The sequence below is a fragment of the Hippichthys cyanospilos genome, chromosome 22 (assembly GCF_059441005.1).
Source record: "Hippichthys cyanospilos isolate Australia breed blue-spotted pipefish chromosome 22, RoL_Hcya_1.0, whole genome shotgun sequence".
NCBI classification, from domain to species: Eukaryota; Metazoa; Chordata; class Actinopteri; order Syngnathiformes; family Syngnathidae; genus Hippichthys; species Hippichthys cyanospilos.
The window spans coordinates 1248922-1273452 of record NC_142390.1 but is presented as its reverse complement, the minus strand read 5'-3'; the positions used below and the strand labels follow the sequence as shown (position 1 = coordinate 1273452).

General features: G+C 48.2%; 4 protein-coding genes across 7 annotated transcripts; 3 read left to right on the top strand and 1 right to left on the bottom strand.

The window, feature by feature from the left end:
- Window positions 1–463: 463 nt before the first annotated feature.
- lmod2b (leiomodin 2 (cardiac) b) lies at window positions 464–5209 on the bottom strand. 2 transcript variants are annotated; one of them, XM_088406165.1, is made up of 7 exons: window positions 5054–5209; window positions 3730–4399; window positions 3047–3457; window positions 2331–2591; window positions 2036–2251; window positions 1528–1950; window positions 464–1122 (listed from the first exon to the last, which is right to left on the bottom strand). In XM_088406165.1, the coding sequence occupies exons 2-7, from the start codon at window positions 4198–4200 to the stop codon at window positions 1096–1098; spliced, it is 1809 nt and encodes a 602-aa protein (XP_088262291.1). In that variant the 5' UTR covers window positions 4201–4399; window positions 5054–5209; the 3' UTR covers window positions 464–1095. The 2 variants fall into 2 exon arrangements, with proteins under 2 accessions (XP_088262291.1, XP_088262292.1); XM_088406166.1 differs by lacking the exon at window positions 5054–5209 and having other exon boundaries at window positions 3730–4500.
- Window positions 1811–11052, top strand: LOC148405328 (uncharacterized). Its single transcript, XM_088406168.1, has 9 exons — window positions 1811–1928; window positions 2748–2806; window positions 5333–5471; window positions 5660–5767; window positions 6282–6338; window positions 6414–6572; window positions 6898–7057; window positions 7194–7294; window positions 8296–11052. Exons 3-9 carry the CDS (start codon window positions 5460–5462, stop codon window positions 8443–8445), a joined length of 747 nt encoding a protein of 248 aa, XP_088262294.1. The 5' UTR covers window positions 1811–1928; window positions 2748–2806; window positions 5333–5459; the 3' UTR covers window positions 8446–11052.
- A 123-nt stretch (window positions 11053–11175) lies between these two features.
- On the top strand, window positions 11176–16988 carry LOC148405327 (uncharacterized). Its single transcript, XM_088405787.1, has 7 exons — window positions 11176–11360; window positions 11982–12190; window positions 12496–12591; window positions 12663–12752; window positions 12936–13046; window positions 13170–13293; window positions 13828–16988. Exons 1-7 carry the CDS (start codon window positions 11336–11338, stop codon window positions 15417–15419), a joined length of 2247 nt encoding a protein of 748 aa, XP_088261913.1. The 5' UTR covers window positions 11176–11335; the 3' UTR covers window positions 15420–16988.
- Window positions 16989–17980: 992 nt separating this feature from the next.
- Window positions 17981–23644, top strand: ints13 (integrator complex subunit 13). Of its 3 annotated transcripts, XM_088407107.1 has the most exons (18): window positions 17981–18333; window positions 18410–18656; window positions 18733–18807; window positions 18907–19109; window positions 19181–19261; window positions 19523–19613; window positions 19679–19807; window positions 20067–20090; window positions 21330–21414; window positions 21489–21581; window positions 21660–21749; window positions 21912–22090; window positions 22225–22389; window positions 22482–22636; window positions 22701–22922; window positions 22984–23114; window positions 23219–23351; window positions 23435–23644. In XM_088407107.1, exons 2-18 carry the CDS (start codon window positions 18432–18434, stop codon window positions 23469–23471), a joined length of 2118 nt encoding a protein of 705 aa, XP_088263233.1. In that variant the 5' UTR covers window positions 17981–18333; window positions 18410–18431; the 3' UTR covers window positions 23472–23644. The 3 variants fall into 3 exon arrangements, with proteins under 3 accessions (XP_088263233.1, XP_088263234.1, XP_088263236.1); XM_088407108.1 differs by lacking the exon at window positions 20067–20090; XM_088407110.1 differs by lacking the exon at window positions 20067–20090 and having other exon boundaries at window positions 19679–19811; window positions 21334–21414.
- Window positions 23645–24531: the final 887 nt, after the last annotated feature.

Below are 24531 nucleotides of genomic sequence, written 5' to 3'. Positions count from 1 at the left end.
AACAGGATATTTGTATGTTTTCACGGATTACATGTACAACTACTAGATTTAAATCTGCATAATTTTGCTTTGTATCCTCCACCGGTGTGATAAGCGCTGACATTTTGGTGTTTATTTCCCTGTTTTAAAGTCCGATAACCCATTGTTCATCTTTATGAGTCACGCAATTGTTTACCCGAGAGTGTCAATAACAACAGCATCAATTCTATGTACCATTTTATTTTTAGCGAATGGCCCCTGTATCATATCTCAGCTGTGGACCTTCTGGGAGGGATTAGAGCAAGGTATGTCACTTTCCGCTCACCCACAGCGACACGCATTCGCGCGAACTACAAAGATGAGTAAAAAGTCCCCTTATTATGACCACATTTACAGGCAGCGAGTCTCTACGTTTTACAGCATGTCTGACTGAAAGGCGTCCCTTTATCGGCATTCGGAGGATTGTTTTGACAAAGAGCTCCACTTCCTGCCTCCAACTTTTATTCTTAGGAGTACTTAGGCCGTGGAATGCATGCATGCTGAAGGGAGGGATATTGAGTACAAGTGTTGTCACTAGTCTGAAAAGTATCGGATTGAGAGCAGTTGGCAGTGAAAATACAATCGGGAAAAACATTTGACACATGCCCACAGCAAGTTTTAGGGCACTTCACGCCTACTAAACACATCCTCTCCGTACATCTGTCAAGTGAGGCAGCCGAAACGATAGAAACAATTTCCCACAAACAATGTCCTCTCCTTACAATCATAGGGGTGTCCAATTGTTAAAACCGGCTGTCACTCTGCAGACAAGCGCTCAAAGCGGGGGGAGTTCTTCATTAGCATCACAATGAACTGACTCAAAAACGTCCAATAAAAATGGAAACTGGATAGGATTCCTCATAAGATCTTATGTATATACCATTAAAAAGGACAATCAAAAAGCATCTGTATTTAGAAATGAGCACACATTCATCCAAACAGAGCACATCGTATTTACAAGTTTACAAGGGGGGTAAACGAGGTTTTTAAAATAACGTTACAAAAACAAATCATTGTAGCAGTGCAAAATAAAAACCCCAAATTCTGTTGCGCTGACGACTTCCTCTTTCTTCTGCATTATCGGAGGTGTAATGGGAGTTCAACCTGTTAAAAAAAAAAAAAGGGTGTACTGACAATGTTTGTGTTGTTGCTACGTCTGCCTTTATCAAACCTCCGCCGAACACTCGCTATGAATAGCAGCATTAAGTGGCAGGAATTTGGCGGCTGGGGGTAGAGCTGCAAAACTTGCCTCAGTTGGAAAGCGCGACTAGTATTTTAGTGGTAAACATGAACTCATTCACTGCCAATGACGGCTATAGAGGTCACACATCCGTTTTTACTGGGCTGGCAGTGAACCAGTATTTAAGCAAGGTTTTCATTGTTATAATTACGTTTTATATAAAGTATGAGGCGCACATTTTTTCGGGGGGAGGGGGGGGGGGGGGTTCTGAATTTCTAAACATTTTTTTTAAACGCCTTCATACGATAACGAGCATCGGTTTTGCTCACCTTCCTGAGGTTCCGGATGCTGCTGTTCCGGATGGAGTCCATCAAGCGGTCGTGGGCCGACCGCACGGGCGTGGACGGCCTGCTCCCCTCGTCGGCCGCCACGGGCCTCAGCGCGTTCTTCAGCTCCTTGAGGATGCAGGTGGTCTCGTCTTTGCCTTTACCCTTCTTGCCCTTCTTTCCTTTGGCTTTGGCCTTCTTGCTGCTGGCCTCGTGGGACTTGATCACCTCCGCGATGGTTCGGCTGGGCTGCTTCTTCTCCTGGCTGGGGGGAAGCAGCGGAGGAGGTGGCGGCGGCGGCGGCGGTGGAGGAGGAGGAGGAGGTGGCGGTGGTGCGGGAGGTGTCTGCTTTTTGGCCAGGTTGCTCCGCGGGCCTTTGGGGGAGGACCACGGAGAGGATCCAGGTGAGCTGCAGGGCGTTCCTCTCTAAAAGCGCACATGGAAGGGATGTTTTCACTTCCATAAGCTACGATTGGCCCAAACCCCCAAAAAAGTTTGTTAGTCACGTTACCAGCGCGGCGGCCCGCGGGTCAACGGCCGGCGGGTCAGCGTCCCCTTCGGGTCGCCGCCGCTGCCTCTGCTCCTGCAGTCGTTTCTGCCTGTGGCGGTCCTGGTTCCTGGTGAGGATGCCCGTCATGCTCATCCTCGGGCCGGGCAGGTTGAACTGATAGCCCAGCTTGATCAAGGTGTGGTTCTCCCTCAGAATCTTCACCATCTCCATCTCCACCTGGAGTAACGGGAGCGAGGACGTTTTGCGAGGGGACAGGACGCCGGTTGTCCTGTCCCCTCGCAAAACCAGCGGCGACCTGTCCCCCGCAGATGTGCCTCTGGTTGTGGAATCGGAGCTCGGTCAGCGTGCGGTTCCCGGGCAGGGCTTGGACCAGCGCCAGCACGCCCTTGCCGCTCACGTAGTTGGACTCGATGTTGAGGCTGACGATGGACGAGTTGTCCCGCAGCATCTTGGCGATGGCCACGGCCACCGGGTCGTCGGCGTGGGTGTTGGCCAGGCTGAAGACGCGCACGTGCGTGTTGGACCTCAGGGCTTCCGCGAATCGGATCAGGGTCTCCTACGGCAACGGAGACTTCTCTTTGACTTCAAAATTCAAGTCAAATTTAGTAGCAAAGCCAAGGATGTTTTACATGATGAAAATTCTCAAGTTGTCTGAAAATCTTCATCGCTATCGCAAACTAAAACTACTTTTTTTCTTTTTACGTTTTTACAGTGTCCTGCCTCCCCGATCCGCACCGAGACGAAGCCATGCCGCTCGCCGTTCTTCAGATGGTAAGACTCATTTTAGTTCTTCAAAAGTAATCCAAAAAATATATGAATGAAAACGCATCGTTTGGCCACAGAACAGCGTTGCTGTCATCTTTATGATGTGAAGGATGCTTTAGGACTTTGCTTTTCACAGTTGTGCATTTTCAAGAGTTAACAGCCTGTTGATGTGTTCCAGACTATTCGATATCATAGGCAAAGTTTTGACCGGTGCCGAATATGATGCGGAAATCCGTCGTTACGTACCTGCGAGATGTCGTCAATGTTATTCAAGTTGACTTCGGTGAGCTCGGGGTCGTCGCTCAGCGCTCGCTGCAGGGCGTTGTCCACAATAGTGGGGTTCCCGCTGGCGTTGGGGTCGACGGGTGGAGGGGGAGGAGTCAATCGAATAGGCTCCGCCCTCTGCGGCTTCAGCTGCTGCGGAGCGCTTATCAGCGGCGGCGGCGGCGCGGGCTCAAATTTAGCGCTTTCTTCTCCGTCTCCGTCGCCGTCGCCGTCGTCTTCTTCCGTCACGACCTCGTCCTCCTCCTCGCTTTCCTCTTCTTCGTCCTCCTCTTCATCCTCATCCTTTTGCTTCTTCTGCTCTTTCTCGCTTTCGTCGTCCTTTTCGTCCTCCGATTGGCTGTTTCCGTCCGTCGTGCCGCCGTCTCCCCCTTCCTACGTCGACACGTGTCGGATCACGTTACGTCATGTTGTCGGTCACGGGGCACACAAATAACCCAAAAGGAACATGTAAACGACTGAACGGAATTCCGGTGAAGTGGTAGCAAAACAGGCCAAAGTTCAAGAGGTTGTGGGGAAAGAAAACAAACATGTTTTTTTGTCCAGCTAATGCAAGTGTACAAGAATCTCTTAGCAGTAGCGATGTTTTTTATGCTTAGTTCAGGTTCAAGTGAAAAGGCCAAATTGTCATGGTTCTAGCCACTGACCGTTCTAGGGCTGGCTCCGGCGATTTCGTTTTCCAGGATTTTCTGAGTCTCCGCTTCCCAATATTTCATGAGCGCCTCCCTACTGAAGGTTCCCGTGGGGGTCTTGTCGGTCTGGTCCTTCTGCCGTAGGCCGATGGGCACGTTGGCGTCGGGATCGATGTCCACCAGCTCCTTCTCCAGCTCGGCCAGCTCTTCGGGACTGAGCGACGCCAGGAGCTCGTCCTCGTCCACGTCTTCATACTTGCTCAGCTCCCGGCGGTATCCGAAAAAGCTCATAGCCGAGCCGAGACTCTGCCGTTCGAAAAGCGAAGGTCCTCCGGCCCTCGTCGGATCGCCGCCGTCGTCTCCGGTTCGTCTAATCTCCCGCAGCTGCCGCTCGGGCCTTAAGAGAGGAATCGGGGCGTGCCTGGCTGAAGCGGCGGCCTCTGTGACGCGCCGTCTTTTTTTGGGAGCTCTGGCCACGAAAAGCATGTGAGCTCAGAGGCCGCGGCCTATTGCCCATGCCTGAGCGCCTTTGTTCATGGCCAAGAACAGACGACGGCATCACAAAGGTTGTCTCCGCATGTCCGTCATCAAACCTCTCGCTCGTCCTTATTGCGGCCACCGGAGGGCATATTTCCATGAGATCTGGAGACACTTCTTATGCTCGGCTGCGCCAGTCCGATCCTGCCTGGCAACAGCATATTATAGCAGTGAAGGGAAAATGTGATTTGCCGATAGAATTAATTATGTGTCAATTATTAACAGGGCTCTTCGCTGCAGTTTTTTGGGGGTTTTTTTTGGAGACAATTGACCAGTCACTAATACATTTGATACTCAACACCCCCCCCCCCCCCCCCAGCCAAAAAAATAAGTGAAATAATTTCAAATCAACTTCTACATATTCCAATACAGCGTTTGCTTCTCTTCTAGTTTTGACACTTGAAGGACCAATAACTTGACATAAGCTACTCATATCCCTCATATTATTCTTTCTAAAAGATTCTATATTTTAAACACATTAAGAAGTCAGAAATTCAAGATATTAACTCTTGAAAAATGCACACTGTATACACACACACATATATATACATGTGTGTGTATATATATATATATATATATATATATATATATATATCTTGCTAATCAGGTTTGATTCAAATAACATTGCTTTTGTTCGGGCATTTTCGTCATTGTCTCTGATAGAACCTTGATGATTATTTGCCTGCTTTAGTTTTGGCCCGCTGTTGCTTCAAGTGCAATTCAAAGACGTACTGCGAGTAGGATTTTTCCTGTTTCTCACCAGCGCGCCTTTATGAATATGACATCAATGTGTGTACGTTACATGATAAGTAGGCGAGCCCGGTTGAATATCAAAGGCAGGCGTTCCTCCAAGCCGCATTGATTTCCATTGAAAAGGAGCTCTCGGGGGATAACCCCGAGAGCGCGTCGGGCCGGGAATCCGGCGGCGGGGAGAAGCGAGTCTCAGACGCGGTCAGCGTGTGACACGGTGACTCAGCCTGTAGGCGGCCTCTCCAGCCTTTCAAAAAGCTTCCGCCGGGCCGCGGAGGCAGGCAGACAGACGGCCGGCCCATCCTCAACTTTCGCCGCTTGGACCGCGCAGGCACCGACGCGCTCACGCCGGCGGGCGGGATCGCGCTCCTCTCCGGCTTTGGATTCCAAAGACACGCTTCCATGCTGCGGATGGGGATCTGGATCAGGATCGGGGCAGCCTTGCATTTCTGCTCCATATGAGGGAGAAAGTAAGCCCGCTCGCTCCGGTTGCTGTCATACCAAGAACCTTACTGTGTTCATGTCGCTGCGCGATTTGAGGCTCTTGCTGACTTTCGTTTCCTCTCGTGTTGACGGGTGACAGACAATATTGAGCTCCGGCGCTCGGCGCTACTTTGTCGCTGTCGTTCACAAATGATCAACTCAGACTCCTTTGCAGATCTTCAAGGCACCTTGTGTCCTCCTGAGTCTCTTTACGAGTTTGAATGTGTGCTGTGGACAATTTGGGGCCCCGATAACTGATGACGTGAGCAAGCTGTCGCTACTGGTGAGCCTTTTTCACCTATATTTTCACACCTACACATGTGAGCGCTTTCTGTTTTGCCCCGCAGCCAACCGTTAAAATAACATCCTCTTTCTTCTTTCGAGTTACTTGTTTGGTCTGTAACACGTTCGAAATCAGCCCCGAAAACGCTGATCGTTTTCTCCCAAGCAAGAGCGAATTTTCATTGGGATTCGATTCGCGTTTACTGTTGACAAGCTGCAATTTCAAATATGTGGACAATTTCGCAGGAGTGTGCCACCCCTTGGCTATAATAAGTATGGAAGAATGTGTCCAAAAGATTAGCACAATAGTCGTAAAGTAAGACTTTTTTCTTCTAACGTAGCACTTTTACGAACCTACCGGCAAATTTGGCATTTGTAATTGGCAATACTTTGAAAAGAAGCCAGGTATCCAACACTTGGTATCAGTACTCGCCCATCCCTCATCAAAAATCATCATTTCTATAATCGATGTAATTGTTACGCCTCCGCTCTGAATTGTCACCTCTCCCCTCTAGAAGCACAACATCCCTTCCGATTATGAGATCCCTGTTCATTACATTCCCAAAGAAGTGGTACGTATACGATAACCAATGCTGGTAAAATGTCCGTGTCGGTGTCGAAAAAATCTTTTTGCGTCACTTTCTCAGGCCGGCGCGTGTTGGGTGGCATTAAACATCTACCCGTTGGAGCAAAGTCTTCGCAACCTGGCCAATATGTTTGGCGCCATCTCCTCCAACAGGGAAAACATCCTGGTCTTTATCGCCATGCTCAAGAGCTTGCGCTTCACCTTTGATCACCAGGAACTGGTAAGCCGTTGCCGAGAAGTTGAATACGATATTTGTAAAACTCTTTTTGAGCAGTCATTGATTTCTTCTATCCTGAACAGATACACACATTTGGTGTACTAGTGGTTTGCCTCCTAGTAACTAGCAGGAAAAAAAAAACCCTGCAGCGGAGCCGCAGGGCTCAAATCATGAGAAAAAAGTTGCGGGTTATAGTCCAAAAAAATACAGTACCTATTTTCAAACAGTGATTACTAAAGAACGGAATAAGGTGGAAACATTATTATTTTTTTATTACGACAGAAGATTAGATTCTCATCTAATTCTAACTTCTTGTGTTGTCACGCAGGAGGCTGCGATGCAAGTCTTCCAGTGTCACTACCGGGAGGGGAACTTCAAAAATGAGCTGTATTTTAACTACATGGAGGACATCCTCCACGTGGCCGCTCATGAAGCATCCAACTTCTCCTGCAAGCCGCCGCCGTGTCTCAATACAGCAAATGGAGCGGGTAAATGCGCCTTTGCCGCGCATGCTACTAGCTAGCCGGTAGTATTGCGGTTTTTTTTTACGATGCAATGAGCACCGCCGTTTTTCGAGCCGTTTGAATGTATCACGAATGATCTCGTGTCATGTCTTCGCGGCAGGGGGTCAAGCGGATGGGAGGGATTGCAAATGGTGGAAGAGAACGCTGTTGCTGCTGGTCTTCCTGCCCTTAACGGCTTGCATCGTTCTCGTCGTGTGGCGGGTGAGTCGCTTCTTTCATATTGACCGTACTCACGTGAACGCCTCACAGCAAGACCTACGCCATTTCAGGCACTTGTTTTTATTGTAGCTTCTTTTCTGCGTGTGCTGGAACATATTAACATTATGCAAACAGTATTAGTCTCCTTGCAAACAGTTGTTTCAAAGTGTCCAAACTTAAACAGGACTAGTTAGTAGAATAATGTGACCACTGTTTTTAAATGGACTATCTATCTATCTATCTATCTATCTATCTATCTATCTATCTATCTATCTATCTATCTATCTATCTATCTATCTATCTATCTATCTATCTATCTATCTATCTATCTATCTATCTATCTATCTATCTATCTATCTATCTATTTATCTATCTATCTATCTATCTATCTATCTATCTATCTATCTATCTATCTATCTATCTATCTATCTATCTATCTGTCTGTCTGTCTGTCTGTCTGTCTGTCTGTCTGTCTGTCTGTCTGTCTGTCTGTCTGTCTGTCTGTCTGTCTATACGCTGATGTTTTTGATGCGTGATATCAAAGGAAACACATACAAAAAACACTAGGAGGCTAAAACATTGCATCGATTGTCAAAACATGACGACTTTCAATATGCCACGCTGCTGTCCCTTCTAAATGCCTGCTTATGTATGGATAGAGCTGATGCCACACAACATTTTGAGGGCTTGAAAGTAAATATATATTTGACGGTTATGACCCTTTCAGTCAGCCCAAGTTGGGTGATATTAAGGCCAGGCTAGTGAAAATATATATATATATATATATATATATATACAGTATATATGTGCGAGTATGCCATTACGTGAAATCTCCAAGGGCCACTCCAATGAAGCTGCTCTTAACGATGATGTAGTTTTGTCTTCCTGAGGGGAGATTCCAGTTAACATGTGCTCATCAAATATTTAGCCGGACTTTGAGGCTTCCCAATGAGCTCAGCTAAAGATGTTCGCCCAGTGATTAAACCAATGTTTATTTCCTTTAGGTGGCATCTAACAGAAACTTACCGGCGCGCCCCGCTGAAGAGATCCAAATGGCATCCCGTGATAGCATTTCGAGCGTGTCCGTCTCCGTCCCGCTTCAAAATGCCGCCGCCGAGGAAGAGGACGCGGCCGCCGGGCATGAAAACAGATGAATATTAAAAACCATGGGCCAAGGATCCGTACGGGAGGTGCTGGGGCAGCTGTCTCCGCCCAGATGCGGCGTGTCGGTTAAGGCGACGCCGTCTGCCGCCAAGACCGACGTGCGTCCATCGAGACGCACAACTGAATCCAGCCGCATATTGTACATATATGGACTTCGGGAACTGGGCAGCGCCACTCCATTAATACATGGTTTTCCATTTCTACTATCTGAGAGACGTTAATGCAACAACGTGGACACGTAAAGCCACAGGGATTACAATCCTCGTCACTAAGAGCGATCAAAAACTGAAGTCCAAGCGTCATATGAGTTAAATCCCAAATCGGTAGGCCAAAAAAAACAAATCTGTGGGGTAGGCTTGTTGTGCTCCTGCCACAGAAAGCGGAAGATTTCTGGGCTGGATCCTGCTTTGGAGGAACCGACGTTCAGATTCAGGGACTGGAGTGGATTTGAAGGACTTACGACTCGACTTGAGACATGACGAGGTGACCGAGTTGACTGGAGACACTTTTGATGACTTGACGCCACAAATGAAAGACCAAAGACATGATGTGAGCCAGGTTGACCTGAGTCACATGACTTGGGACGTGACTAAAACGGAAAGACTCGAGTCACCGTTTTTGGTGAAAGACTCAAGACTTGACGAATGACGAGGAGATTCGAGCCACTGTTTCTGCTGAAAGGGTCAAGAAGAAGAAACGGCGAGGTGACCCCAGTCACTGTTTCGGTGACTTGTTACTTGAGTAAAAGACTTCAGACTCAACCAGCAACATGATGAGGGCGAGATAAATTTGCCACTAATATCATGTTGTGAATATTCTTCTTCTATTCTTTGGAAGACCAGATATTGAGATAATAAGGTTACTTGACTTGACTCGAGATCAACTGCAAGCAGAACGACTCGAGACTATAGATCGAACCGATTTGTTGACTAGTCAACGGGAAGACTCCGCGTAGGCGTTTAAAGCTCCAAATCTTATCTTTATTTGTGGAGGTGAGCTCTTGAAAAAACTGACGGACCGACAATGACGGAAAGGGGGCGGGGCTCTGTCGAACGACGAAAAAGTTGCCCAACTGGGTTTATTCGAGCAAATCCTGCTTTGGAAAGTTTTCAACGTTCAATGCAATATATTCAACCTCTAGAAACGTATAGTTTGGGTCTTCCTCGATATCCAAACCGTGCCATCGATACATATGATACTGGTGTCCGTTACTTTTCCACCTACATCGCATCTAATGTTATAATCGATCGGTCGTGGTAACGCACGCCGTACTCGTGAATGCCTTTGAAAAGGTGGAAAGCTAGGCGTCGGAGCCAGCGGCGCACTTGTTGTTGACATTGCGATGACGGGTCCCAGATGGCCAAGCCGCCGGTCGCAAACAACGCCGCGTCTGCGGTTCAACAAGGGTCCCGCTTTGTGTATCAAAGCTCGGAGCAGATGGCAAAGATAGTCGCGGCCGGACCGCCCGTCAATCCCTCCATTGTGCGGCCCTCTCGTCTTCATCTTCGGCCGAGAGCGCTGGACTTTCTAACGCCTCATTCACTGAGTCAAACCCGTTTCGGGTCATGAGAACGTGACTGTGTGCAGAGAGGATGCGTCACACGCTCACGCAGGGAGAAGACAGGAGCGCGGAGGAGATACGGACGGACGGGGAGATGAGCTCAGTCGGGAGCATAAGAGGGACACTTGTTCTGGGCCCACAAAAGACGTGGCCGTAGGCTGGAGGAAATGCCGCTCGCCGCCGCTACTGATCTCGGCCGAGCGCGATGAATCAACGCGCCAGGAATCTCCGCCGACCGCACGCGACTGCCCATGCTGATTAATAACACTTTTCCAGTATCCTAATGATTGCTTTCCAAGGAACCGCTTCATTAAAATATGAAAAGTGCAACCATAGCGCAACTACCCCCCCCCCCCCCAAAAAAAAAGGGTGACCTTGAAAAGTGATCTTAATTTGCACACTGTTTAATGTTTGAAGTTTCAGCCCCAAGCCCAATATTTTGTTGTTGACTAGTATACATTCCAACGTGTGTGCTTTTTGGAACAAGCAATCAAAAGAAGTACCACCTTCACTGAACGCGCCAAGGAAAATGTATTATTCATTAATATGAGTCATTCAGCAACTGAACTGTGAGCACATGTATTCAACCTAATTGAGGTGAGCATCTTTATACACTTTTAGGCCTAACCCTAGCCAAAAAAGCAACATATTACAAACAGCTCAGTTTGATGGAGTGCCAAATACGCTTTGTACGTGCGAATTTTGGAAGTGAATCTGTGAAGGTCAACCTTAATTCTTTGTTGTGGATGGTTTAACACTAGAATGTTGCATTAGTGGGATACAGTTATTGGGCAATTCTGATTCCAGTTTAGACAAACAGTAACTTTATTGGCATATATAAAATGCTTTCGTGGTTGTGATGTTTTTAAGTGTGAGTTGTGTATTTTGTGTAAGACGTTTTGATCCTTTTGAGACCCGATTTTATCTTATACATTTTACAAGGGAAAAATAACACCACCGAAAAGGTATTAAATGCATTCTTTTTTATGGTAATTAAGAGACTGTTTTTGCTAATAAAAGACTTGGAGGGAAACAGTTTGATGCTGTACCGTCATTAAATCTCCAGTGATTAAACGCATCACTTCTTTTCAAATTTGCTCTACTTTTATTTGATACAGTCACTTCCGCCGGAAACGTCTAGGCTTTTGTTTTGGAAAGCTCCTAGCCACGGTCGCCATTATTCTTCCTGGCTTGACGTTCGAGAAAAAGACAATTCTTTTACTTTTAGCATATAATTTTACGCAGACGTCGCCTTCATTTTTTATATACCTCGTTAATACTCCCCCCGTGAGATTGCAACGTTGACCAGCAGCCACAAAATGGAAAGGCGGTCCGGGGGTGTGGGTAAGATGCTAAGCTAACGCTGACGAGCTAACAGCTGCCGCCAAGAATTGATGAATACAATTGAAAGCATTCAATTCGTCGTTTGCGCCTCAGATAGATAGTGTCGATCACTGGTGATCTTAAATGCTGCACAAACTCTTAATTTTGGAAGCATGGCCAAGTCAAATCCGTCACGAGTCTCATCTACACGCGCTTGATTTAAAATTAAACGTAGTCGCCCGGATGTTCATATCGCCCACTGAGTGTGTGCGCGCGTGTGTGCGTGTCCTGCAACGTCGGATGCACTATAAAAAATAATTCGAACAATTATTTACAAATTCAAAAACGAAATGCATTTAATTTCGCCTGGCCTCATTTGCAAATGATTTGCATCAATACTGTTTGTACTTCCGGTTTTGAGTGCACATTGCACAAACTGCGTCCCGATAACATGCTCAATAACAAAATTACATTGTGCAATTGACAATAAACTTGACTTTGACTCGATAAAAGGGAAATTGCGGCCATTTCGAGTTGCCCCACTGTGAATGTGTGACCTTGGTGACCAGTCTGCCCCCCTGACCCGAATGAGGACCAATTCCATGGCAAATAAACCAACTGTTTGTTCTTTTTCCTGCGCAGGTGCCAGAGGGGCTCTCCCCCTGGGCTCCCTTCGACTGATGGTCTCCCCGCTGCAGCTGACGTACTCGTTCATGTGGCAGGTGGTCCGCCAGAGAAACGTCAGACAGTACAAGAAGGTGGAGGAGTTTGTCACCATGGTGACGCAGACCGTTCCGACCATCATGAGTTTAAAACAGACGGCCCAGCTTGTCTTGGGCTTGCGCGCGAGGGTAAGCGGGCATCTTCGCTATGAGTCTCAAAAACACAGATTTGAAACTATATTGTTTTTTTTGAATAGTGCACTGATTATCCCCTCGTTTAATCAAGTTTACATGGCCTGTAAAATGTCAGAAAATTAGCAAATGGTGATTGTGGTTTTCCACAAGGTAGAAACATTTGCAAATGCGTTCCTTTGACTCCTGCACGTCTGAGGAAGTTTGAAAGTCTCAAAATGATCAGTGGATTCCCAAGAATAACCACGATGGACATGCTATTTAGTACGAGTTATTCGATTAATGTTTGTTTCTTCTGCAAGATCATTTTGGATTTGCTCCAAACGGAGGGCCAACCAGACTCCCACGCCATTCAAACGCTAATAAATAAATTGAAGATGGCTTCACCTATCGGCGGGGTAAGAATACAAACCCTCCCTCTCCGGGATGTGAGCGGCGTTAAACGTCCAGTCGTTTCTTTCTACAAAAGGATGTGGAAGTGGAGAAATGTCAAACCAACTTCATGGTGCTGGTCCAGAATCTGCTGAAAAGCCCCACAGAGAGGAGGCTCTTCTTTAAGGTACACTAAGCGCCTTCCTGGAACAAAACGTGGTTGGGCTGGGGTGGCCGTTGCCACGGATACGCCGGATTCACACGGCATGTATAATAATAATAACAAAAGCTGTCTCCATGGTGACGGTGCCACGTCGCTCAGCCGTCCCAGATTTTGGAGGAAGCTCACGCGTTGGGTTTTCCGTCACAGGAAGTGTTCCCGGTTCAGTACGGCACAAAGTTTGACACGGCGCTGCAGACTCTGATCGCCGGCCTGGTGTGCAAGTTGGAGCAACTACTTCCTGTTCCCAATCTCTCCCAGGTAGGCGCCCCACCGAATGCTTCAAACGTGCAAAACACCACATGGGAACCCGGGATCTGTCCGTGAGAAATGCGTTCCTTGAAGGCCTCGTAACCTCATGCGAGTCACCGTTTTCCAACTCAGCTCAGTTCCATGATTTCATCGGAGCCCGCTATGCTGGAGGCATGTGCGGGCGCCATCCCCGAAGGCGCTGAGCTCAAGTCCCTTCTCCTGTATCAGCAGTCCAAAGGACTGCTCTCTGGTAAAGGTAGGAACAAGCTTGTTCTCATCTGATTTCACCCAAAATGGCGGCGGCACCGGGGTAAAGCCCTGCTCGGCGGCTTTAGTTAGGAAAGTCCTGAACGGAATTGACTTAGCGAATGGCACAGCGCATCTGCTTCATTTATTGGCCATCACAAACAAGTCGTTGGGACATTCCTACTCTGGTATGCGCAGGCATTTGATCGACTGGCTAACGATACGTTTGCGGTTTTCTGCGACACTCAGTGAGTCAGGCCACGCCATTAATATCCTCTCGAGAGGCAGCTAGTCATCGGTTTTTGGTCTGCATCATTTAGAAGCTCCCCTACTGTGTCATGGTCCGCTCAGTGGGGGAGCTCGGACTAAATGGAGCCGGCAGCGGACACAAATGAATAGGCTGGCTCTCACAAGGGTAGAAGCAATTATGAGCAATTTTGAGGGTGCGCATCAACGCCGCGCGTTTTGATTTTTTGAGGATATTGTATCATCTTCCGTGCGATTTCATTGAGGGGCTTAACCAAACCTTCCTTCGCGTGTCCAGCGACCATCTCGTCTTCGGTGGGTGACTGCGTGCTCTCGTCCCTCGCCTTCCGACCCAAACCCGTCGAGCCTCCTCCACCTCCCCCTCCGCCGCCGCCGCCGGTTCCGCCGCAGCCCGCGGCCGACCGAGACCACTCGAGCGACGCGTTGGGCGAGGCGTCGGACGACTCGGGCGACGGCGATGTCCCGCTCGCCGCCTCGCCGGCGGATCCCGTCCCCGAAAAGGACGTCCCCGAAGCGAATCCGCAAAGTAAAACCGCCGCGGAGGCTCCGCCGCCGGTCGAGCGGGAAGCGTCGCGGCCGCTCCTGAAATCGGTCCCCATCAAAGTCGCGCCGGCGAAAACGCAGTGGCCCGATCAGTCGGCGGCGAAAGACGGGCCGAAGGTCCAACGGCAGCGCGTGACCTTGCGTCAGTGGGTGTCGCAGATGGCCACCAACAGCATCTCCCTGCCGGCTCTGCCGCCGATCCCGCCGGACAGTTTGGCCGGCGGTGACGACTACTCGCAGCCCAGCATCCGCCGTAAAAAGCAAACGCGGGCGCCGGCGGACCGCTTCACCTGCGCCACGTGCGCCAAGAGCTTCCCCTACCAGTCCAAGCTGACGGAGCACGAGCGCATCCACACGGGCGAGAAACCCTTCACCTGCACCTCTTGCGGCAAGAGCTTCCGCACGCAGGCCTTCCTCAACAACCACCTGAAGACGCACAGCGCCACGCGGCCCTACGCCTGCGGCCAGTGCGGCAAATGCTTCGCCAAGCTGCCCAGCCTCAGCAAGCACATGCTGGCCCACAGCGGGCAGAAGCCCTTCTACTGCCACATCTGCAGCAAGGGTTTCACGCAGTCCACCTACTTCAAACGGCACATGGAGTGCCACACCAGCCAGATGAGCCTGCCCTGCAAGCACTGCCCCAAGAGCTTCCCCACCGCCTTCAAGCTGGCCAACCACGAGCGCTGGCACACCCGCGAGCGCCCGCACATGTGCGAGCGCTGCGGCAAGCGCTTCCTGGTGCCCAGCCTGCTCAAGCGCCACATGGGCTACCACATCGGCGACCGCCAGTACCTCTGCTCCCAGTGCGGCAAGACCTTCGTCTACCTGTCCGACCTCAAGCGCCACCAGCAGGACCACGTGCCCAAAGCCAAGATCCCCTGCCCCGTCTGCCAGAAGAAGTTCTCCAGCAAGTACTGCCTGCGGGTGCACCTGCGCATCCACACCCGCGAGCGCCCCTACCGCTGCTCCCTCTGCGAGAAGAGCTTCACGCAGGTGGGCAACCTCAAGGTGCACATCCGCCTGCACACCGACGAGCGCCCCTTCAGCTGCGACGTCTGCGGCAAGACCTACAAGCTGGCCTCGCACCTCAACGTCCACAAGCGCACGCACTCCTGCAAGAAGCCCTGGACCTGCCGCACCTGCGGCAAGGGCTTCGCCGTGCCGGGCCTGCTCAAAAACCACGAGCAGATGCACCTGCGCCAGGCCGACCCGGACTTTGCCGCCAAGCGCAGGGGCAGGGCCAAGCAGAAGAAGAACCCCCTCAAGAGGAAGTTTGACCAGGAGGACGAAGACGAGGACGAGGAGGAAGGCGCCCGTGAATTTTAGAGGGGCGCGCCGACCGGGACGCGCCCACGTGAAAGCGCCCTCCGCGCGGCTCGGTCTCGCCCGACGGCCGCGCGCCAACGCTCGACGCCATCTGCGTTGCCCCGTCTCCGATTGCGCTGAGCCGGCCTAGTCGTTTGCCTGCGCCGCGGCGGACGTATGTCTTTGCCTTCCGGCTTTTGGCTCACCGCGATTGGCGGGGGGCGTCCCGGCCTTTCCCCTTGCCGTTACCTTTGCTGTCTCGCTGGGACGAAACGGACACACCGGTGGACGCAAATGAACAGGCCGGCCAATTTCTCATCTTCTGCCGTTAGTGGTGCCTTGCAATACAGGCCGCAGAAAATCACACGTGTATTGAAGACGACCACACAGCGTAAGCCTTCCATCCGCGTGCTTAATGCTGACGCTAAACAGCGCCCATGTTAAATGCATTACTTAGACGCATTCAGCGACGGACCGAGCACGAAACGTCAGTTTAGAAAGACAAAAAACACACTCTGTCATCTCTTCTTTGTCCTCCGCGTAGAAAAGCTAACCTTAGTGGTGCCCGGTATCACAAGTCATCGAGAACTACATGTGTATCCAAGACAATCGCGGCTTCACCTTTCGAATACTAAGTTGCTAAAGCTAAATAATTTCTATTTTGTGACGCTCCGACCATTTTGGCTACGGGTTGAAGAGAAAGCATTGCTGCGACACATGTCAACAGACGACGGAGCGCTCAGTCATATTCTCTGCCTAGAAAAGCTCATGTTAGTGGTGCCTCAAGATTCCGCGATGGAGAATTACACGAGTTCTCAGACGTTCACATAGTATTGCCCTTCTGTCTCCTTTCTTAGTGCTGAGTTGCTAATGATAAATAGCATCTGTTTTGCAGCGCAGGTTTGAACACAAAATATTGTAGCCACACATGTAGACGGACAAACGTAGTACAAATGTTCTTTATCATATTCGATATTAGTGCCGTATTGATGAGCTGAGAAAAGCTGAGGCAGCTCAAGGCACAAAATTGGCCCAGTTGACAGAGTGTCAGTTTCATTACGTTTTGTGTATACATAGTTTCTAGTGGAGTGTTGTTTCTCCTCCATTGAAATTTCCTTTGAGTCTTTTTTTGGGGGTGGTGTAGAACAAATGACATTTCCATACATTTCAGTAGGACAAAACATGAGTGCGCATCAGAATTAATTCCATCTCGTATCACGCGGCACCACTGTATTTTGTAAAGCACTTAAGATAGAAAAAAGACTCTTATGAAGAAATGTCAGCCAGCTTCTCTACGTTTTTTTTTCCTTGTAAAACATTTTCCAAACAGAAACGCTGTTAATCATTTTCATTTGCAAAACAAAATGTGAGTTCAAACGTTAGGATTTTTTGCAGTGCATGCAACTGTTGACCGTGACATTTGTTGTTTTCTGAACATTTGTTGTTTTCTGAACATTTGCATATGGCACAGCTCTTCTTTTGTTTTGTGATTACATGAGTAACCTGACTAGTTTTCTTTTTTTTTTAATGCAAGTGTGAAGTTGTCACATCTGTACGCTTCAAGTTTGCCAATAAAAGTGATAGCAAAGAGTTGCATTAGTCATCAATTCACATCCTCATTCATCTTCATATACACGGAAGGCACCGGCCATTAATCTTTCGTGCTGCACCTGAGGCAGTCACCCTCTTGACACTTACAACGTTTTGTTCTAATGACTTTTTAATAGCAAGTCCATCATTTTTCCCCACTGTCGTCACTCCTTTGGGCTTTCAGGATAAGCCCGTCTCTCATTTATGTTTAATTGATGCTTCCTTTCATCCGTGACTCACTAATAAGACCCACCTTTACAGAAACAATATTGATCGTCAAGTGAGACTTTAAGGAACATGTTTAAGCGGAAGAATTGTTCAAGTTGTACACCTTTTATAAGAATCTGATGACTTTGGCACGTACAGTTTGGATTACTGCTTAGTTTGATGTTTGGTACTCTGTGGGCCAGGCTAGGCCGTTTGTTTTTTTTTGTTTTTAAGCAAGTGGACAGTCGACAAGAAATGAGTCACTTCCTTTCCTTCCCCAGGAGACCTCTCCAGGCCATTATGGCCAACCAGCAGCATGAGGGAGGCCACACAGTACATACATTAGTATGTAACTTAATCATCAGACTGGACCGTCTGTTGCCAAGGAGACACATTGACATTTGACATCTAAGAAAACAATGCCGCTGCTGTGGCCAGTTCGAATAGATGGTATGGGCACATTTTGAGCTTAAAAAATGTAAAGATTACAAAAAACGCACAAGCTCAACTCATATTTTTTTAATTACTCGCAAAATCACTAACATATGCAAATAAAGACCAAAACTTGAAAAAAATACATTATATTTTTATCCTGTAAGCGACGGATGATGTGCTTACATTTTCACCATGATCATTATTATTATTACTATAATAATAATTATTGTTGTTGTTGTTTTATCATTTTATTTTGAAAGATTTTTTTTACAGTAGTTGGTTCATTCTATTTTGTGGTAGGAACCTTTAAGGCCTTGTTCTTGTTTGCGGTAAGGTTTTAGTGACGGACTCTCGCCGGCCATATTTCCGCTAATAACAATCGTAGCTAAACAACCCGGATTTGTGATGCGGCACACGTTGAAAATGTTCAAGAAGGAGTGTGATGCAACGAACCCGTGACTTTAATGATAGATATTTAGTCGTAGCTCGCAATAAAACGAATACAGGAAAATAATACCGTAAATTCTCCGATCGACCAGCACGCTGACGATTCGTGCGATCGCCACTTTAGCATGTAGCCTGGTTGAGATTTTTATGTTTGGTTTCCAGACACATAAATGTAAGGTCTGCCTTTCTATGGAACGTGTAACCATGTTTCAAGCGACCACTTTCTGACGGGTGCTTTTGAGAAGATTCCCCACGCGTGAGTAAAGAAAACTATCATCAATGTCTCTTTTGAGCAGTGTTTCGTTGTATTTACTTCTCCACTGTCCCTGCAGTTGAGCACTTAAGGCTTCCAAGATGAAGATGTTCTCAGTGGCCCACAAGACTGTATTTGTTGTGGACCACTGCCCCTACATGGCCGAGTCCAGTCGTCAGCAGGTGGAGTGTGACGTGCTGACCAAGAGTCGAGGCCAGGGCGTCATCCCTTTGGCCCCTGTGTCCAAATCCCTGTGGACATGCGCTGTGGAGTGCTCCATGGAATACTGCCGCATCCTCTATGATATTTACCCTCTGGACAAATTGGTTAGTGAGTCCCTCTGTTCGCGTTCTCCAAAAGAGACGCCAGATGCTTTCCAGTAAAATCCATATTTCTTTACAGATTAACTACATTGTGAGTGACTCGGAATTCCACCTCTTGAACAGCTGGAAACGTGATTGCCAGAGCACCCATGAGGTGGGTTACCTCATCGATGACCTTATTTTAGTTTGTTTTTGAGCCAAGGCTCATTTCAGTTTGGAATCGCGAACCTGCTTCTATTTTCTTGGCCAACAGCTCATGTCATCACTGGCCGCAGTGGGGCCCCCCAACCCACGCGAGGACCCCGAATGCTGCAGCATTCTGCACGGGCTGGTGGCGGCGGTGGAGTCGCTGTGCAAGATCACCGAACTGCAGCACGAGAAGCGCATCGCTCTGATGGACATGGCGGAGCGGGTCGCCAACCGGGGTCGAATCATCTGTTTAACCAACGCTAAAAGGTCAATCAAAGCGGCGGAAAGTTTAGCGGTGTTTTTCTCGGTCCGATAAAGTGAACGTCTGTATTTTACAGCGACACTCATGTGCGCATGCTGGAAGACTGCATACAGGAGACCATCATGGAGCAAAACAAGCTGGCGGCAGGGTCGGACAGGTGGGTTTGTTTGTTTCCTTTTTGTTAGTTGTTTCTTGAACCGACTGCATTGCCCACACCGATACACTTTGTAATCAAAGCTCAAGTGATGTAGCAAGGTTCACAGTGCATGAAAACGTTGTCCTCACGCTCCTGTATAAACGTGTCTACACCCCCCTGTTCAGAAGACATTTTTGTCATGTGAAAATCCGACAAAGATAAATCATTTCAATGCTTTAGAATGACTACGATCAGCTTCCTGTACCTTACTGGCTCTTTCAGGCTGATGGGCATCCAACAGTGCGAACTGGTCCTCATTCATATTTACCCCCAGGGTGATGACACGCTGGTGTCGGACCGGCCCAAAAAAGAGGTAGGGCGCTTGGAAAGCTTCCTTCTCCATATTTCTATTGCGGCCTTTCTTTTGAAACTGCTCAGGTGTCGCCCGTACTGAGTAGCGAGGTTCACAGCGTCCGCGCTGGGAGGCACTTGGCCGCTAAGCTGAACGTTCTCGTGCAACAGCACTTCGACTTGGCCTCCACCACCATCACAAACATCCCCATGAAGGCAAGTGACTGTTGACCCCCCCCTCCCCAGCATCCATATTCACATATCATCTTGTCTTTGCTTTGTTCAAGTGTTTTGCTAATGTGCATGCGTCGCTCCACTCACGTCTGCCTCCTCACCTCCGACGAATCGCTTTGCTTCACGCTCCTTTTTTGTTTTTTCTTTTACCCCCCAAAAATTCCTTTTGGTGCATCTCACCTGCATGTTGATGCGACTGAACCCTGCTGCTGGTTTCATGCTGTATTTTCTGTTTTGCTAGCCCACATTAAATGTTTGCGAACAGGTTAGTACTCGATTCTCACGCACACACACACACACGCATTTACGTTCGTGAGGAAGAAGGGGCAGAATCCGTTTCATGTGTTGTGTCTCTTTGTGTGTGCATCGTTGCAAGCCTTCATTTGTATGATGTATGAGGTGTTTCAAGAAAGGCAATTATGGTCTCAATTGTTTTGTTAGTTTTTTAATGCATTTATATGAATTGGAAAGCCATTGGAGCACTTTTTTTAATGTATTTAAAAAGCACCTGGCATGGCCTGAACATATCCATTTTGGTCGAGCCCAAGCTCTTTTTTAAAAATTTTTTTTTATATTGCTGTATGTTAGGGCTGCACGATTATGTCCAAAATAATAATCAGAATTATTTTGGTCAATATTGAAATCGCGATTATTCACCATGGTTGGTCAAACAATCAGTATACAAACAAGGCTTCAAGGCTTTAACCTTACAAATAATAATAATAATAATAAAGTCAAAAATAATTAAAACAAATTCGCCCAACACATGGCAAAAACTTGGCACACAGGGCAACACAGCAAACTTATTTGCTGAGTGCAAACCAATGAAAAAAATTAAACCTACTTAGAACCAAACACATTATTTATTTTTAAGCAAATTTTAATCAATTTGTAGTCAAAATGACATTTTCGGTCATTTCGAACTGAATATATTGCTTTTTTTTGCCAGTTTTTCAAAATGGGTTTCAGAGCTATGCATTATAAGTATTAGAAATCAGGTGAGAAACGCTACAATATTTCATAATGGTAAATAAATAATTAAGGTCATGCATGTCATGGGAAACATGGTGCGTATGCGGATCAGCTTAGTTATCCGTGGCGTCCAATATCGTGATCGTGATTAAAATGCAATTAATCGTGCAGCCTTACTGTACCTTGAACAGTTTGCCCCAATCAGCGTTTGCTTTAATGTTAGCTAATCTGTAAAACTAAAACTTTAACGTGCATTAAATCTAATATTAGCTGAAATGATGAGCACAAAATGATTGCGACCAATCCTACCTCTTCTGTGAATGTCTGCCACCCGCTGTGTTCTCCTGGTGTCATCATTTTCTAGAGTGTTAAAACACACCTTTAGTTCTTAGCTTTTACCACCATTAAAAAAAAAAAAAAACATCTGTCATGACCAAAACATGAAATCAGCAGTGTGTGAGAACTTGTGCCCCTTTTGTCAACTTGAGACTAAGCTGCTGTATGTGTTTGTGTTTGTTGTGCGGTCGGACAGGAAGAGCAGCACGCCAACACGTCGGCCAATTACGACGTGGAGCTGCTGCATCACAAGGACGCCCACTTGGAGTTCTTTAAAAGCGGTGGGTGACTCAAAACGCATGGAAACTATACGAGAGGCCAAATCCTGAGCCACGTTCGCTTTGTTTTTGCGCAGGAGACTTGCACATGGCCGGCACCAGCACACGGGAGAACGGCCTCAAAGAAACGGTCACGCTGAAGTGGTGCACGCCGCGAACCATCTCCGTCGGTGCGTCCCCCGCAAGCCGGGCCCGGGCTTCTCGTCAAAACGGCTCCTGACCAAGCTGACCCCTGTCCCGTTGTTTAGAACTGCATTACTGCACGGGAGCTTATCGCATCTCCCCCACTGACGTCAACAGCCGTCCTTCATCGTGCTTGACCAACTTTCTCCTCAACGGTAAGTGATTTTTTCACCTTACTTGACAACTTACCAGCACTTTCGGCATTTAACCATTTATTAATGTTCTACTATTTTCAAAGATGAGAATTCTCGTCCACGGCACTGAAAGACTTGAGCGGTTTTAGCGTTTGAACGCAACAATGTGCGTTGGCGTTCCAGGTCGATCGGTTCTGCTGGAGCAACCCAGGAAGTCGGGATCCAAGATCATCAGCCACATGCTGAGCAGCCACGGGGGCGAGATCTTCTTGCACGTGCTCAACAGCAACCGCTCCACGCTGGAGGACCCGCCCTCCATCAGCGAGGGTTGCGGCGGGCGCGTCACCGACTATCGCATCACCGTACGCCCGCTCGCGAATCCCGTCGGGTTTTTCTCATTCCTTACTTCGCTACGATTCAACTCAATCCGCACCCCAAAAAATATTTCCGTCAGAAACTCCCCAAACTCCTTCATGAGCTTTTTCATCTCTTTCAGGATTTCGGCGAGTTCATGAAGGAGAACCGCCTGAGTCCCGTCGGCGAGGCCTCCCTTCATCCGGGGGCGGCGGCGCCGGCGGAACGGGCCAAAGCTCAGCTGGAACGCCACACGCGCTACTGGCCCATGATCATCTCGCAGACCACCATTTTCAACATGCAGGCCGTCAGCAAGCCGCCCCCCCCGCCGCTTGGCGCTCGCCGCAGCGGCCGCGCTCCTTCAGCTTCCTTGTCCCTTTTCCTCCTGCATCTGTTCAGGTGGTTCCCCTGGCCAACCTGATTGTGAAGGAGGCGCTGACGGAGGAGGACCTTCTCACCTGCCAGAAGACCGTCTACAACCTAGTGGACATGGAGAGGAAGAACGACCCGCTTCCCATCTCCACCGTGGGCTCCAGGGGAAAGGGTCCCAAGAGGTGGCTTCCCTCGCCGCTCCACGCTCGCTCGCGGGTCGACGCTAACCGAGTCCGTACCCCGCAGGGACGAGCAGTATCGAATCATGTGGAACGAGCTGGAGACCTTGGTGAAAAGCCACGCCGCCGCCAGCGACAGGCACCGGAGGGTCCTGGACTGCATTGTGGCGTGCCGCAGCAAACCTCCCGAGGAAGAGGAGAGGAAAAAGAGGGGCCGCAAGAGGGAGGACAGGGAAGACAAAAACGGAATCAAGGACACGGAGGACAAAAGCTGGAAGGACTCGGACAGGTCGGTTCTCCCGGCGTCTCGACCGGACGCTTCCTGGCTTGACTCCGCTTTGTTTCCGCAGGACAAAGATCGCGCCCGACAAAGACGATCGGAACTCGGAAGTCATCAAGGATTCGCCGGACTCCCCGGAGCCACTGATCAAGAAACCCCGCCTGGCCGCCGATCAACTTGACTCGGCGGAGGCCGCGAAAGGTCGGGCTCGCCTCCTCTTTGCAGACCTCCTTCGCCGCATTTCGCATACACCGCATATATTAGCGCAGTCAAAGCCTCCGGAGTTACTAAATGTCGCATCACAGGTCCCGTCTCGCTCCTCTCTCTGTGGACCAATCGGATCACCGCCAAGTCCAAAAAGCGCCGAGAGTTTCTGGGCAGAGCACGCTCAGTCAACAGCAAGTTTGAGCTATACCAGCACCTCAAAGATGAAAATGGGTGAGTAGGGACCACAACAAAAAAAATAGACTCTCATGCGCTCAGGCGTTAAAATAACAACTGACTCATTTGTGTGTTTACAGCGTGGATGTTCAGGAAAATGGCAAGGCAACCAGATGATGCTTTTCCACCAAGCGTGGGTGCTTCTGTATGTTTGAAGCTTGGCTTTCAGTCATGTCTGAAAATGCACCACGTGCCAATGAAATCTCGACTTTTTAATTTTTTAACCATGTTTGTAAATATACCATTCATCCGTTGTACAATGAAATAAAAGCAGGCACTAGAGAACGCTGGATTTCCTTGATGCTCTCTTCCTTGTTCGCACCCTACATAATACAATCATCATCCATGATGATGCTTCAATCATCCATCTGTCGCCACTGTGCTGGTCCCTGTCCCACTTTTCTTCAAGGGAAGTAGGCGGGGGACACCCTAAACTTGTTATATGTATTTAGAAGTGCTTTAATCTAGACCGCGACCAAATTGTACCAGTTGGAAGTGGTATTCCTGGCCTTCTAAGCTTCAGTTAGCCTGCCGTTCGGCGAAATTAGAAGCTTTTCTAGGCAAATATGTTCATAAAAATTCTGGAGCGTCTAAAAAGCCTTTCAATTGATTTCAATGTAACGGTCTGCCCTCTTGCGGACAAAATGGAACACTGCAGGATGACTCCGTTACTATATTGATCTAATTAGAATTGCGTATGTAGTTACGCTAATGCTACGTGAATTGTGACTTCATTTTACCAGTTGAAAGTGTCCTTCCAAGTTTTCTATGTTTGCCTTATATTTTTGTGATTCAGAAGATTCTTTTTTTTTTTTTTTTACATGAAAATTCTGGTACGCTTTAACTGTCTTTCATTTGCTTTCAACTCTATTATAAACCTATTTTTAAAGAGGAGGGTGTTTGAATGCAACCACGACCAAAATAACATTTCCATGGGGTTATTTGGGGTTTAACTGACGAAAATCCATTAAATGCGTTCAAATGTGCTTGCAATTCCAAATACAGCACTTGTAACGCTTCCTGTTGGCTACATGCTAAACCTAGCATTTTTTTCCATTGGTGCGCATGCGCATATTTAAAATTATTTTTTTATCCACTTCTAATTTCGCTTACATTGTATTAATATTTTCGAAAAGTAAATATCTTTTCTATAATTCTTCGTAATAGTTTGTGATTT

Bases quoted from the DNA above. Each gene is read 5' to 3' on its own strand.
- lmod2b (XM_088406165.1), bottom strand. From the start codon at position 4,200: ATGCTTTTCGTGGCCAGAGCTCCCAAAAAAAGACGGCGCGTCACAGAG. The intron at 2,592-3,046 runs GTACGTAACGAC...CCGTTGCCGTAG, and splicing joins ACATTGACGACATCTCGCAG to GAGACCCTGATCCGATTCGC. The intron at 2,252-2,330 runs GTCGCCGCTGGT...CCGTTACTCCAG, and splicing joins GGCACATCTGCGGGGGACAG to GTGGAGATGGAGATGGTGAA.
- LOC148405328 (XM_088406168.1), top strand. The intron at 5,768-6,281 runs GTGAGCCTTTTT...TCTCCCCTCTAG, and splicing joins TGAGCAAGCTGTCGCTACTG to AAGCACAACATCCCTTCCGA. The intron at 7,058-7,193 runs GTAAATGCGCCT...TCTTCGCGGCAG, and splicing joins CAATACAGCAAATGGAGCGG to GGGGTCAAGCGGATGGGAGG.
- LOC148405327 (XM_088405787.1), top strand. From the start codon at position 11,336: ATGGAAAGGCGGTCCGGGGGTGTGG. The intron at 12,592-12,662 runs GTAAGAATACAA...TTTCTACAAAAG, and splicing joins TGGCTTCACCTATCGGCGGG to GATGTGGAAGTGGAGAAATG. The intron at 13,294-13,827 runs GTAGGAACAAGC...TCGCGTGTCCAG, and splicing joins AGGACTGCTCTCTGGTAAAG to CGACCATCTCGTCTTCGGTG.
- ints13 (XM_088407107.1), top strand. From the start codon at position 18,432: ATGAAGATGTTCTCAGTGGCCCACAAGACTGTATTTGTTGTGGACCAC. The intron at 18,657-18,732 runs GTTAGTGAGTCC...ATTTCTTTACAG, and splicing joins TTTACCCTCTGGACAAATTG to ATTAACTACATTGTGAGTGA. The intron at 19,262-19,522 runs GTGGGTTTGTTT...TGGCTCTTTCAG, and splicing joins CTGGCGGCAGGGTCGGACAG to GCTGATGGGCATCCAACAGT.